The sequence below is a fragment of the Giraffa tippelskirchi genome, chromosome 7, assembly GCF_054371585.1.
Source record: "Giraffa tippelskirchi isolate mGirTip1 chromosome 7, T2T-mGirTip1v1.2.pri, whole genome shotgun sequence".
In the NCBI taxonomy this organism is placed as follows: domain Eukaryota; kingdom Metazoa; phylum Chordata; class Mammalia; order Artiodactyla; family Giraffidae; genus Giraffa; species Giraffa tippelskirchi.
Genome location: NC_137281.1, coordinates 105,580,128 through 105,595,231, shown reverse-complemented (window position 1 = coordinate 105,595,231; position 15,104 = coordinate 105,580,128). Strand labels below are relative to the sequence as shown.

At 41.5% G+C, this 15,104-nt stretch overlaps 1 protein-coding gene across 6 annotated transcripts in view; it reads left to right on the top strand.

Annotated features, from left to right (window-relative positions):
- Nucleotides 1-15,104, top strand: part of CDKL1 (cyclin dependent kinase like 1) — a 57,213-nt gene that overhangs the window by 38,074 nt on the left and 4,035 nt on the right. For 3 of the 6 annotated variants that reach the window (XR_014059889.1, XR_014059890.1, XR_014059891.1), the window contains 6 exons: nt 5,619-5,691; nt 8,140-8,230; nt 8,812-9,012; nt 9,418-9,500; nt 12,686-12,919; nt 14,411-14,566. Coding sequence is in view for 3 of the 6 variants with exons in the window: in XM_081511309.1 (XP_081367435.1) it covers nt 5,619-5,691; nt 8,140-8,230; nt 8,812-9,012; nt 9,418-9,500; nt 12,686-12,742; nt 14,411-14,566 (661 nt within the window). In the remaining 3 variants the exon portion in view is untranslated. The remainder of the gene's footprint in view (nt 1-5,618; nt 5,692-8,139; nt 8,231-8,811; nt 9,013-9,417; nt 9,501-12,685; nt 12,920-14,410; nt 14,567-15,104) is intronic. The other 3 variants (XM_081511309.1, XM_081511308.1, XM_081511310.1) reach the window with 1 other exon arrangement.

Below are 15,104 nucleotides of genomic sequence, written 5' to 3'. Positions count from 1 at the left end.
CTATTCTTAGATATCTGCTTTTATATTTTTTAAATGGTGTAAAATTCCATTGTGCAGACATACCATGGTTTCTTTATTCAGCCCCCCACTGATAAATATTTAGATTGTTTCTAGTTTTTCTCTAATAATAAGGTTACAGTAAATAATCATTTGCAAAAATATTTCTATAGAATAAATTTCAAAGAACATATTATTTCTATAGGAGCTTGGCCAGCGCTATCATCCTTGTCTTTGCTGAAGCCTTGTGTAGAAATGAACCTTGAATGGATATTGATGGTTTGACTTCTTATTATGTGGCAAATATTAGAGAAGCAGTGGTGGAAAGGACAGTTACTGTATTGGGAACCTGGCAACAGATCCATATTCTTTCTTTGTCATCTCTCTTGTCTCTCTCAGTTCTGAAGAAATATTTAAAATGCACTTTGACCTTTTCACTTTCCCACAGCAGTTGTTTAGGTTTCTCTCTGTTCATTTCAATTTTGTTGTCAGGACATTAGGGTCATAGACCTTCTTTCCCAAAACTTGAAAGGAGAGGCAGAAGCTTGCTTTCTGGGAGTTATTTTGTGAAACCAACACATAATGCATCAGGGCAGAGATACGCAAATCATCCTTAAATGTGTAGGATGGATGCTGGACTGATCACATATGTTTTATCTAAGGACAAGACCCTTCTAATTTGGAAATGGGCACAATTAAACCATCTCAGCCTAAAGGCAATAACCAAACTGTGTACTTTCTTTCATTCCAACTCTTTCCTCACCAAACACCATTCTGATTAGAACTTGAGTGTCTCTATGGAATTGCCTACAAAGAGAACATAAACTGAAACTCAGAATTTGAAGATGGATGAATAAATTTGCTTTATATATCAGGCTAGTACATTTGTTTAATGTTCACCTGCCCCTTTGTAATGGCTACTGTTTTAGTACACTGACAAAATTTAGTGTCCATATCTGAAAGCCTGAAGACCATTGTAAAAAGGAGCCAGGCTACTGGCCGCCCTTCCAAACTAAGTGCTACCTTCTCCATGTTGCTATGATGAAATGAGTGTTTCCCTCCCTCAACCCCAATTCTGTTCTTCACTTAATATTCTCTTATATGCATTTCTATATATGTTGCAGTATAATTTTTAGATCTATTACTAACTGTAAGATGTTACATCTCGTATTACCATCTAACCATTCCTCCATTGTTGAATAGAGGACATTTTCAGTGTTTTGTCTGCTAAATGATTCTGCTATCAAAATCTTCCTACAAATAGATTTTTCTTCTTTTCTATTCTTTCTTTAGAAATTCTCAAAATGATATTATTGGCTCATAGGTTTGTCAAACTGAACCAGTTCATCTTATCTCCGATGATGTGTATTTTTTTTCTTATAGTCATGCTCCTTTGGTTTCTATTATTATAATATTTGATGAATGATTTCCTTCAAACATATAAGGAAGAAATATTAGCAATCCTACACAAACTCTTTCATAAAATATAGAAGGAAGAAACAATTTTCAAATCATATTATGAGGCCACTATAGCCTGATACCAGAACTAGACAAGGGCGTTTCAAGGAAAGAAAATGACAGATGGATATCCTTCATAAACTAGATGCAAAAATCCCCAGCAAATTAAATCTAGCAATATAGTATCATAAAAAGAGTCATATACTGTTATTGATATATTAATTTTTAGCCATTATCTACAGACTATTCTGATAGATGAGGATTTAAGTTTTCTATACCATTATTTCCTCTGCTTCCCCTTTCTTCTTCTGCCGAATAGTTACATTAAAATTTCATTAATTCAGAATTCACTGTTCCTATTATTATGCCTATGGAAATATTACTTATAGTTGAGCATTTTACCATACTGGAGTTTCTTTTTATATTTTTTTCTGCAAATTAATATTTGCCTTATTTTTAAAATTTGCTTAGTATTCTTTAACCCTATTGCTACTTTTCCCACTCTTTTTAATAGTCTCTTAGTATACTTTTCCACAGGATAATCATATCAGGTAATCTATTCCTTTTCTCCCTCCTGATGATGTCCTGCCTTTAGATCCCCATTCTGCATCTGTCTGGCTTGTTCTCCAAGCCTGCTGACCAGCTGTCCTCCTGGGACTTCCCTTTGCTGTCATCCTTGGAATCCCCCCTTGGAATTTCTCTAGGGTTGGATTCACTGCTTCCTGGATGTCTTGTCATCCTTAATCTGGCTTTGCTTGCTTATTGTGACCAAGCATCTCTATCTTCAGTTGGTTAAAAATGATACAGTAACACAGAAATCTAGACCACAGACATTTCTAATGACACCCCCTCACGCCTCCTTGGAGCCAAACTCTTGGGAATCTTTTATGTTCTTGGGAGTGAAACCAAGTCCCCAAAGCAGGCAGGAGGAAAGCCGTGTGGAGGACCCACGGGTGCAGTTCTCCTCCCCTGCTCCCACTAGTGGAAGATGGATTCACTCCACCCTCTCTGGAGGGAGTGCTCTGCTGAGCTGGACTGCAGCCCAGGGGGCTCCAGAGGAACAGAGGTCGCTCTCATCTGCTGTCACCATGTCTTGTCTTGTACTTTTATCTTCCCAAAGATACTGTAAGCTGCCTGAGGGTGAGAGGATGGCTTATATTTCGATTGGTCTTCAGTGTAGTTCTAGTTAGATTTTAGAAGAGAGTGAAAATAGATGGGTGTGTTCTATCCACCATCTTAACCCAGAAGTCCTTTGAAACACTTTTTTCAGTTGGCTTCAGGGACACTTCTGAGTATCATCTTACTTCACTTGAGGACCAACCCCAGTCTTACTGGGTCCCCCTCCTTTTTCTGATCTCTGCATGTTGAGGGCCTCTGGGCTTGACCTCTTTTTTCTGGATTCACTCCTTAAGTGGCTTCATCCAGTCCTAGAGCTCTGAATTCCATCACTATGCTTATGCTTCCCAAATTTGCATCTCCCTTCTGAATTCAGAACTCCCTTCCCAGAGTCTTCCCGTGTATGGCTAAGAAGCATCTCACCCAACTTCTCTTCCCTCCCTGAAACCAGCTCTTCCCCTAGCGTTCTCCACAGTAAGTGTGTTAGTCACTCAGTCGTGTCTGACTCTTTGCAACCCCATGGACTGTAGCTCGCCAGGCTCCTTGGGCCATGGGATTTCCCAGGCAAGAATACTAGAGTGTGTTGCCCTTCTCTTCTCCAGGAGATCTTCCTGAACCAGGGATTGAACCGTGGTCTACTGCATTGCAGGCTGATTCTTTATCATCTGAGCTACCAGGGAAAGGCCCCACTATAAACCAGCCACTCAAGCTGACACCTTGGTGTCATTCCTTGATTCCTCTCTGAATCTCATATCCAATCTCTCAGAGAATCCTGAAGACTCTATTTTAAAATATGGATTTTTTTCTATAAAAATCTGGCCACTTCTCATCACCTTAACCACTACCACAGATATCGTCCTATGTCAAGAAGCTTTTTAGAGCACCTGTGTCAGATAGCAGCACCCTTTCCAGGGCAGCACCCTCTGTACATGCATGTGTATCCAATCCCAATCCAATGCCACAGAAGAGATTCTAGTCTTCTTTCTTTCCATATCTATCACTCCCTTATCTGACAGTGAAAAACTTGACTCCTATCATCGTCATATAAAAAGGGTCTTAGAGAACAGATAAAACACATGGAAAAATCAGGAAGTGAAGTGAGTAGCTGACCCAAGATGATACTAGGTAGCTTGCACAGAGTTTTTACATTTGAAAATTGTGTAATAAGGTGCTTAGTGTTAGAGGAGCACTAATGATACACTATTATAATTTACTTTTCAATGCTCTTTTTTGCATAATTTCTTTTGGGAAATGATCTTAGAGACTAGATGCCTGGTTCTGAATAACTATATATGAATACTTTATTACATAATCAAAATATATTCTGTTTTTTCCTCTGGACAAAAAGTGGAGGCTTGGGGAAAGCACGTCACCTGAAATGTCCTCTTCTTAGTTGTGTTTTTCTAGGCCTTTCTTTCTAGACAGGTGAGATTTTTCTGGCATCTCTACCTTTGTGTCATTAGAATAAGGAAGAGAAATTGGAGAAAAGCTACTTCAGCCCAGGAATGTCCCAGATCTTCTTCCTGGAAGTGGCCTCTTCCTTTCCTCCACATTGTCCCACTGTTGCAGCATCCTCTTATCTGCCTGAAAGGATTTCCTGAACATCTGGCCTGTGACAACAGTGGCCTCGTACCCCCTCCCAGAAGCTGGAAGTGACTTTTTTGGGTCACCTTGACACGAGTACTCAAGAGTTTCCTCCCTAGAATACATATTAATTCTGGCTGAAGATCACAACAACATTGTTTAATGTTTGATTTGTAAAAACAGTAAGTCTAACTGGTAGGCCAGAGTCTCTGAAAAATAAATGTACTCTCTCTGTGGTTCATTTTGCATGCATGCTAAGTCGCTTCAGTCGTGTCGGACTCTTTGTGACCCTGTGGACTGTAGCCTGCTAGGTTCCTCTATCCATGGGATTCTCCGGGCAGGAATACTGGAGTGGGTTGCCATGCTCTCCTCCAGGGGATCTTCCCCACCCAGGGATTGAACCCATATCTCTTATGTCTCCTGCACTGGCAGGCGAGTTCTTTACCACTAGCATTCATTTTACTCATTGCCTAATATTTTTTTAAAAATACTCTCAGGGGATTTCCCTAGCAGTCCAGTGGCTAAGACTCCATGCTTCTAGTGCATGGGGTCCAGGTTTGATCCCTGGTCAGGGAAATAGATCCCACATGCTGCAGCTAAAGATCCTGTATACTGCAACTAATACCCAGGGCAACCAATAAAATAAATAAATATTTTTAAGAAGTGCGCTCAAAGGAGGTGCTCTTTCCTGATTTGTGCAAAGGACCTGGTGGGCTACTGGTTGCCCTGGTTATGTAAAGCTAGAGTCAGGGAGGAAGTGCTAGGAACAGTGGAATAAAGTGTGATAGAGGACAGGGCAGGAAGATGTAAGCAGGATGTAACCTGCTGGCTACCAGAGAGGAGCCGTGTGAGGAAAGAACCAAGCTGCCTATGTGGGCAAACGCACACAGGTCGATTATTCTGACCTTCTGTTGCATGGTGTGCATTGTAAACCTCTTCTTTACCTTCAATAAAACCTCCATTACCTTAAAAACAAAGCACTTCCTCAGGAATCTGTAGAAACCCCAGGCCCACCCGTGGAAGGTGAGTTCTACTTCAAGGCCATTGGTTGGGGCAGCTTGAAAAAATAGGCAGCATCTTTTATGTTTGATATTCACTAACTTGCCATCAACAAAAAGCTCCTTATAGCAGTGGAACTCCAGTTATCAGGCAGGTTCCCAGTCACAGATGTTTGAGGTAGGTGGTCTTCAGTACTTGTTGAAATCCCGCTGGGTCTTCATGGTCCTTTCCTGGAGGCGTAGATGTTGTGTTGTTGCATCTTGCCATCCCTGGAATTCAGCAGTTTTCTCATCACAGGTTTTCTACACTCTGGACCCTCTCCCATGAGTTAGATGACGGTATGTGTCACCTAGGATTTTCCACTACTTAAGCCTGTCTAGGTTTACTTTCTTCTTTTTTGAGCTGAATTCCATCAAAACACTAAAGAATGTGTCTGTGTTGCTTCTTTTTTTTTTTTTTTTTAGGGTACCAGACCATCTCCTGAAGAGCATAACTTGGCAGACACTGCAAGCTGTAAATTTTTGCCATAAACACAGTGTAAGTCTCATGATCCCTCTCTAAAAATCAGGTCACCCTTCACCTGAGGTGGAACCTTTGTACAGAGTTTATATCATACTTTTGTGGATAGGCTTTTTCACCCAAGTCTTTATAAGCCTGTTTGGGGGGGTACCTAGAAGCTAAAAATGCCAACCTAAGCTATTCTTTCTTGTTCAGGTTTTAAAGATGTATGTTTATGATTTTAAGAAAGTAGTTTTATTTGTGTTGCTTAGAAACTACCCAGATTTAAGTGAGTAGAAGTGAGTAGACTCCTTCTCACTTGGAGTCCGTGTTGCTCTGGTACCCTCAAAATACTGTGAAATTGGGGAGGGGAACCCCAGGTGACTCATGCCTGTTGCATGCATTACATGGAGTCCCAAGTGTGATGCACACCTGCTCATGTCTGCATAGGTGAGTTAGGAGTGCCAGGGCTGCAACGAAGCAGCCAGTGGAAACCTTGTGAGCACTCTCAGCCACAGCAAGGCTGGCGGGAGGCACAGTGGACTGCTGCCCAGGTGGTGTGACTTCACAGATACTGGGTAGCCTGCTGCTCCCTTGGGTTCAACACAGCCCACTCCTTGCATGCAGGAAGCCAGACTCCAATATCAGAGCTTCATTTTGGCCCCAAGGGCAGTTTACTGCATTTTGTCATTCTGACAACGGCCAGGGTCAATTTCACTGATAGTGCTGAAATGCCTTCCTCGAGCTGTTCTAATTTTTTTTTTTTTTCCCTGAAGCTGCCTTCCCAGAAGGAAATATGAGAGTAGGCAGCCCTTCTCCCAGCTGAGCCTCCACCTAGCTGAAGGCTACAATCTGTGTCCAAATGCACGAGTGTGGATGCCTTATACGCACTGCTCTTCACTGCGAGTGAGGGCCAGCAGTTTCCTGATAGCAGGTTTTAGGAGTGGGATGGGGGAGTGGGGGGAGCGAGAGAGATGGCAGAAAGGTCCTGGTGGGGAAAAACAGAGACACTAAGAACAAATATAATGCATACCACAGCTCCCTGGAGAGCCCCTGAAATTGTTTGGCCACATGTGCTTGGGGGGAGGGCTGTAGAAACTTGTAAAGAATTCCCAGAACAGAATAGGAGCACATACATTCTTGCTTACAAGTACTTCTGACCATCTGTCATCATGATATTCAAGGGTGTACCCATTTATAGTAATATTTGAAGCCAGGGGTAAAAAAGTGGAGATCTCAGGGCCGTTAATTGCCGAGAACCAGATCTGTTGTAACAAAATGATTAAGAAATTGTCTCCCCCCAATTTTTCCAGAATAATAAATACCCATGGGCAGACACTGACACCCGCGTCTCACCCTGAAGATCCTTTGGAGTGAGAACTAGGCCAGGCATGAGAGGAACCTCTGTCCTGGCTCCAAACTTTAGAAAGTCAAGAACACCCCAGGGTATCAGCCCTAAGCCAGAGAGGGTCTCTCGGATTGCAGAAGCCTCCAAATTCTCCTCCAGAGAGGGAAACACGTAGAAGGGAAGGTTAGGAACCTGAACGGTATTTTTACCCCACTGTTGTTTTTATGTAATTGCTAATTGGTTGTTTTTTATTGTTATTGAAGATTTGTTCCTTAACGAAAAAAAGCACTATTTAATAGGAAAATCATGTGAAGGTTCTTAAGCATTCTTCCAACATCACCCTGTTAAACAATGTCAGCTGTGGTCTGGAAACCACAGGTGATTTGTGTCTAAACCCTGGCGGTGGCGTGTGGGCTACATCCGGTGGGGTGGAGGGGCAGTAAGGAGACTGGATGTGTGTGGGATGGAGCTGACATCTAGTGACTCCCCAGAGGGTGTGCGCTGCCTGCATTTGTTTATCTTGAGGGGACAAATGTCAGAGCTGGAAGGGAGGTCTCTTGGCAAGCTGCTGCTTCCCGCCCATCTCTTCCTCAGCTTATCTCAGCAGGCCCAGGGCTTGTCCTGTTTACCAGATGGAATGTGTTCTGTTCTCAGTTAAACAACTGGATTATGAATTCTGCTCAGGCACCAACTTGCAGCTCCTGCAGCCATGCTGCAGTCCTCACCCAGAGCCTTTTAACATTTTCTCTATCACCTAAGGTAGCCAGATTAAATACACCCGGTTAAATTTGAATTTCAGGTAAATAGTCATAAACACTTTAGTATAAATATGTTCCAAACACTACATGGGATGTACTTCTACTAAAAGAATTATTTGTTGTTTATCTGGCTACCTGACTTTCATTTTTCTTTTCACATTTGTTGGTCCTTTAGGGCCCTTCAGGAATTGGGGTTGATTCAGGCTATGGTGGTAATGGTACTAAATTTATTTTAGGCTACTGTTTTGTAGTCTGTTGTCTAAAAGGTCAGTGAGAGGTTCAAACAGCTTCAGATGTTTGCTGGATATTCATATATTTTATTTAGTCCATATATTAGGGTTGCTCCTGTTTAATCTCCTCGGGTTTGATGTCTGTAACTAGTGCATACACAGGGATGTGAAGCCAGAAAACATCCTCGTCACGAAACAGTCTGTGATTAAGCTTTGTGACTTTGGATTTGCTCGACTTTTGAGTGAGTATCAAAGTTTTCTTTAGTTAAGTGTCAAAGCTAGGAAGATTTTTAATATGATAAAGGATCTAAGTGCTATAGGAAGCTAGTTCTTGTATATTTAGGGCATAAGCTTGCTATAAATTACAGTTCTACAATTACTGAAAACACACATACAACGGTTTAAAAATGTATGTGCTATGTGTAAATTTTATCACAATAAAGGGCTTACTAATACGTATATTACCCTCCTAGTTTCTACCATTTTTTGCTAAAATAGTGCTTTTTAAAACTACTATTTTAGAAGAGTGGCTTTCAATGTTGGCTGTAGATTAGAATCATCTGGGAAGCTATAAATTCTAAAAACCATACTGATACCCTTCTAGGGATTCTGGTTTAATTGGACTGGTGTGGGGCTCAAACATCAGTAATTTTTAAAAAGTACTATATTCCAGGTGGTTTTCATGTGTAACCAGTATTGTGAAGCACTGATTTAGAAAAACCACAGGTAGGGCACAAGCTTGATTTCTCAGGTCTTCCCCCTCCCGGTTCTGATTCCCTGCTTGCCCTGCTCCCTCTATTTTCCATGTCCCATCACTGGCCAGCTGGACCGAGCGACTACTACACGGACTACGTGGCCACCAGGTGGTACCGCTCCCCAGAGCTGTTGGTGGGGGACACACAATACGGCCCCCCAGTAGATGTTTGGGCGATTGGCTGTGTCTTTGCTGAGCTGCTGTCAGGGGTTCCTCTGTGGCCAGGAAAATCAGATGTGGATCAGCTCTATCTGATTAGGAAAACCTTGGGTAAGTGCTGGGTTTTGTCCCATCTTTTGGAAACGAGATAGTTTTACCCATGTCGGGGCAGAGCCAAGTTCCTAGTCTCATCCAGTGCCCTTTACAGTCACGAAAGAGGGAAACTCGCAGAGTCTCACTGTAATGGATCCATGAATGGTGTCCTTTGTAGGTACAGGCCCTGACTGATATAGTACCAATGGAAGGAAACCATGGAGCAGTGCTTGCTAACTGATCTAATTTTTTCGAGAGGATGAAAAACATTGTTTTTCTATTTTTTTAAAAAAAATTTTATTGAAGTATAATTGACTTAAAGTATTGTGTTAGTTTCAGAAAACTATACCCAGTATTTTGTAATATATATATATATATATATAACTGATCTAATTTTACCTTTCTCTTTCTTCTTGTCCAAAGGAGACCTCATTCCTAGACACCAACACGTATTTAGCACAAATCAGTACTTCAGTGGGGTAAAAATTCCAGACCCTGAAGATATGGTGAGTGACCTATTTTGGTAAGAGTTTTCTGCCAGTCAGAGCTGTGCTTACCAGGGTATTTAAGTGGTGATCATTCTTACTCAATGAATATACATGGGGAGTTGCAGTCTAACTAGGTTTTGATAGTTAGGCACCTGCCTGAGCCACATGGTCCAATTGGCACCAGAAGATCAGTCTAAGAGTGGAAAATAAAACTGGGGCAAATTCGCTACAAGACCCTGGTCTTCAGTGCTAATTTACAGACAGCTGATTGGCCACCTGATGTGAAGAGCTGACTCATTTGAAAAGACTCTGATGCTGGGTAAGATTGAGGGCAGGAGGAGAAGGGCACGACAGAGGATGAGATGGTTGGATGGCATCACCGACTCAGTGGACATGAGTTTGGGTGGGCTCTGGGATTTGTTGTTGGACAGGGAGGCCTGGCGTGCTGCAGCTCATGGGGTCACAAAAAGTCGGACATGACTGAGCAACTGAACTGAACTGAACTGATAGCAGAGCATAGCCATCATGTCAGACAGGATTGCAGAGCTGCTTGCCCCAAACTTTCCTGTCCATCATTTTCAGCAGTTGAAGCTACAAAGCTTAGAGCTGATCAACTTGTAGATGGTGACTCCTCCAGGAAAATCCAGCATGGTCCAAACGCCTACTCTACTGTGCTTTCAGTCCCAGACAATGAGGGAAAATGGTGATGAAATTGCTTGGCCAGCCTCACTCCTATACCTGTTCTTTTGGCCAATGTGGAGAAAACACTTATTTTTCAAAAACTGAAAAAATTTAAAATGTGCATAGTCTAAACCACTTTCAAGAATTTAGTCCAGTGAAACTATTAGACAAGAGTACAGTACTCTTTGCTGTATCTTTGCTGTAGACAAAGAGACAGCAAATATTTTTCGATGGAAATATGACATTCTTTAACAGAAATCATTTCCTTTAGTGTTCCATCAGTAGAGAATTAATTAAATAGGTTATGGTACATCCTTACAATAGAAATACCACATAGCCAATAAAAATAATTAGATTCATATATAATCACATGAAAAAAAAGTCCGTAAAATATTATTAAATGAAAAGAAATTATAAAACAGTACACATAATTTGACATAATTTTAATAAATTTTAAATAAATATACATGTTTACATGTATAAATATAAAATGATAGGACAACCTCAAGAAACTCAGGCTATAAAGATTTTTATATTTGTAAAATAAATGGCTGCAAGATATAGTATACCAAAATATTAACAGCAAATGTCTCTTTGTGGTGGGACAATTTGTTTCTTTATGTTTTTTAAAATATTTTCACATTTAATATTTTCAATATTTTCTAATTAGCCTGTATTATAATCAGAAACATTTCAGAACACAGTTAAGGTCTATGAAGTCGCGAGTTCCTACTAAGGAAGGTAGTTCACACTGAAGTTAACCCTCTTCCAGTTAATTGCTCAGTTTCCAGATGGAGGCTCCATCCGGTTCCATCAGAGCTGTCTGTCCTTGCAAACTCTGGGCCTGTCCTGCGTGAAGTCTCCCACCTCCCACTGCTCTGCCACCCCCCGCCGGCAGCACTGGGAATAGGAAAAGTGGGGCAGCAGGGAGCCTTCAAGGCCACAGTAGCAGGAGTGACACCTGACATATGGCAGGCGACCCAGCTGCTCCCTTGTGACCTGGACATTCCCAGTGTCACCCTAAATATCCCTTAGCGAACTTCCTGTTCGCTCTTCTACCAGTGAAACCTCAGAAACAACCCAGGTTTCATCAGTGTAAAAGGCTTCCCATGGTTTCCCCGAGGTTGTCCTGCAGGGGATTTCCTGTTGACAGAAACACAGGAAGACACAGTCTGGGGGCTGCACAGGTTGAACATCTGTGCCCGAGTCCCTCTGCTGGTCAGCAGCCCTGCGAGAAGGAGGCCTGCATGCTTCTGGGGCAGGGAAACCGGCTAAGCAGGCAGGATGGGCCCCTGCCCATCACAGCCGACCAGCCGGCCCCGTCCCAGGTGTCCTTGCTGAAACAGCAGACCTCAGTGTCAGCAATGTCAAGGCAGTCTCCAGCGGTGCTCAGATTCAACACACAGAAATAGCAAGTGAAATAGTTTAGCTTTGGGAGTGGAGTGGGCTGCTGTCAAAGGCTCATACAGATCTGCTTTAGGATTTTATTTTTTCCCTGTTGATCTTAGGCAACTCCAGAACTGAGGCCCTTATCTCTTATCAGTGATGAATAACTGCACACTTGGGAATTGGTTGCGGTTGGCTGGTTCCCTGAACTAAGTAACTCTGTGCTCTTAAGCTTGATGGCAGCACCAGGGAACTGCTGTCTTTACACACACAATACATCTTGGTCATTGATTTTACTCAGCCTGGTTAGCTCTTAGTTTCTCAGTTTTCCTCCTTTTTAGCCTCTTTATTAGTGGCGTGGGCTTCCCTGGTGGCTCAGATGGTAAAGAATCTGCCTGCAGTGTGGGAGACTTGAGCTGGCCTGTCTGCCTGACATACAGCATTCCTTCTATTTTATAGTGTTTGTTACTCCTGATTGTCACCTGCCTGTGACCAGAGCAAAATAGCCTTAAATGGCCAAAGAGAGATTGATGGATGTCTGCTCGGGAGACTCTTTAAACAGTAGGATAATCAGGGGGACAGCAGGCTCCTGTGGGAGGAGAGAACAGTGTTTATTCCAGAAAACCAAGAACATCTGTTCACCTGGGTAGGGAAAAAAAAATCTTTGTTACATAGCTACCTTTAGGTAAATGTCAATAAATGCCATAATTAGGACCCCTTTCTAGAAATGCCAAACATTATTCTGAGACAAGGCAAGTTATATAAATTGAAGCAGAAAACAGGAAAATAACAAGTGCTTGACAAGTGTTTTTTTTCTTTTTTTTTTCATTAGAATCCCCTCACAGTTTGCTACCTGAATCTGTTCTTTAGGAAGTAAAAGGGGTAAATGGTAGGAAGAAAATTTGGAAAAGCAGTTTGGAGGATGGGGAAGTATAAGTATAAGCTTATAAAACATTTTGGAAGTGGGGAAAGAAGGAAGTTATGAAACAGACATAGGTGGGAGGTGGGGTGGGCAGAGGGTGGAGGAGGCAAAGAAGGTTCCAGGAAGATGCTTCTCGCACTCAAAAAGTCAATCTGAAGTAACTTTATATTTGAATATATGCTGTAAATAAAATCCCTGTTTTCTTTTTCAACAGGAACCACTTGAATTAAAATTTCCAAACATCTCTTATCCTGCCCTGGGCTTCTTAAAGGTAAAATCATGGCTTCCAACAGACCTGGGAGCACAGGACAGCTGTATCATTGGGGAATCTGAATGATTTATGTCAATCCATGGATTGAAAAGTGTTCCTTTTAGAATTCTTCTTCTCATTTGAAAAGTATATGTACTTTTCATTTTTAAAATGAGTCACACAACAGTGAAAACATCTGTAAGTATTTTTCACTTTAAATAACCCTAATATTGTACTTGAAATGTAAATTTACACAAAATAGAAATTTAAGAGGAGGAATGTTTGTTTTACAAAAAGGATCCTTTTCTTAAAAGAAAAAAAAAACTGTTTAGCCATAGGATTCTTTTAAATAACCAACTCTCTAATATACTGAAAGTAGGTTTCAACTGTAAAACTTGATTTCCATACACATTTTCAGAAGTATATAGCCCTTGTGTAAAATGAGGTACCAATTAAAATATTTGCAAGTTAAGGTCAATGTCCCACCCATTACAAAAAGTATTTAAAACATTTACTGATGCACTTATAATTTTAGAAATGAGACAGTTCCTTGGGGTGTGTAATTGTGAGATTTAATCTATCCAAGTATGAGCCCTCTAGCCTATTTACTGGCATAGCAAATAGTTAAGAAAGATGTAACAGAGAGGTATGTCTCTTCTCCCTGACACACATGTAATACATAAGCCATTTCTGGAAGAATATACAAAAAATGACTGATTTTAGAAGACAGAGTGGGAGGACTAGAGTGATAGAGAGACTTTGCTACATACTGTATGAAGTTTATTTTTATCATGTGTAGATATTATTTTTTAAATAAAAAAACTAGTTTTTACAAAGTACAGTCAAGTGCCCAAAATGGGTTAGGAGGATTATTCTAGTGGGACACTGAGATGAACTCAAAAATCATATCCTGCTCCCTCAGGACAGAGCACTGAAGGCCTCAAGAACAGAACAAGGTGAAGAAAATGATCTGTGACTATTCCTAGAAACTATTTATTAATTCATTATGTGGTTACCCATTCAGGAGTGATTGTGGAAGGAATGAAAGTCATGATTGGTGTGTTTTTTTTTTTTTTCAAATACATTTATTTATTTTAGTTGGGGGCTAATTACTTTACAATATTGTAGTAGTTTTTGCCATACATTGACATGAATCAGCCATGGGTTCACATGTGTTCCCCCCACCGGACCCCTCTCCCACCTCCCTCCCCATCCCATCCCTCTGGGCCATCCCATTGCCCTGAGCCTTTGTCTCATGCATCGAACATGGAACGGTGTTCTGTTTCACATATGATAATATACATGTTTCAATGCTATTCTCCCAGAACGTCCCACCCTCACCTTCTCCCTCAGAGTCCATAAGGCTGTTCTATGCATCTGTGTCTCTTATTCTGTCTCGCATATAGGGTTATCATTACCATCTTTCAAATTCCATATATATGCATTAGTATACTGTATTGTTGTTTTTCTTTCTGGCTTACTTCACTCTGTATAATGGGCTCCAGTTTCATCCATCTCAGTAGAACCGATTCAAATGTATTTTTTTTAATGGCTGATTGGTGTGTTTTTCTTACTTTTTCCTCCTTTTGTTCCCAACTGAAGAGTTTAATATTTAAAAGAAGAAAAAATGATATTAATAAGTTTATACAGTTTTAGAGAGTAAGAAGAGGGGATTTTCTGTTCTTTTAGGGCTGTCTCCACATGAATCCTGCCGAGAGACTGACGTGTGAGCAGCTGTTGCAGCATTCGTATTTTGACAGTATCAGAGAAATAGGGGATTCGGCAAAAGAGCATGAGAAACCAACAAGGAAGACCCTACGACAGAGCCGAAAGCACTTGCCAGGGGTAAAAATGGGGCACTGCTTTACAGAAGCGTGCGCGGTTGCAATATCAAATGAGTTCATACCTGCCATCTGGTACAGAGAGTCTCAGTTGTGGCTTGCAGTTCCAGCATCCTGTTATTCTTGTGTGAGGACACACAGGTCACAAGACCTACCAGCCAGGGTCCGAGAGACACTTATACTGCTAAGGGCCCTTCTTCCTGAAGCCTAAAGATAACCTTGCCTAGTGGCTCCCTGCTGCCCTCCAGGGGCCAGGGCTTTTGGTGTGCAGGTCCCAGACAGAAACAAGGGTATGAATTCCACTGAGCATGCTTCTTGTGCTTTGGAAAATGAAATCAAATTTACCCCAGGCAGCTCTCTGTCATCATGTTTACCTTCACTATTGATTGACATTCCAGCTTTATTTGAAAAAGGAACTGTTTTCCTCCTTGACCCGTTAACCATCAGAGTTGGTACGGTAAATGTGGTGATGAGTGCTTTCAATGAGAACAGCGAACAGTACGTTTAACCAGAGCACAGCATCCAGGCTGCACACTGGGAGC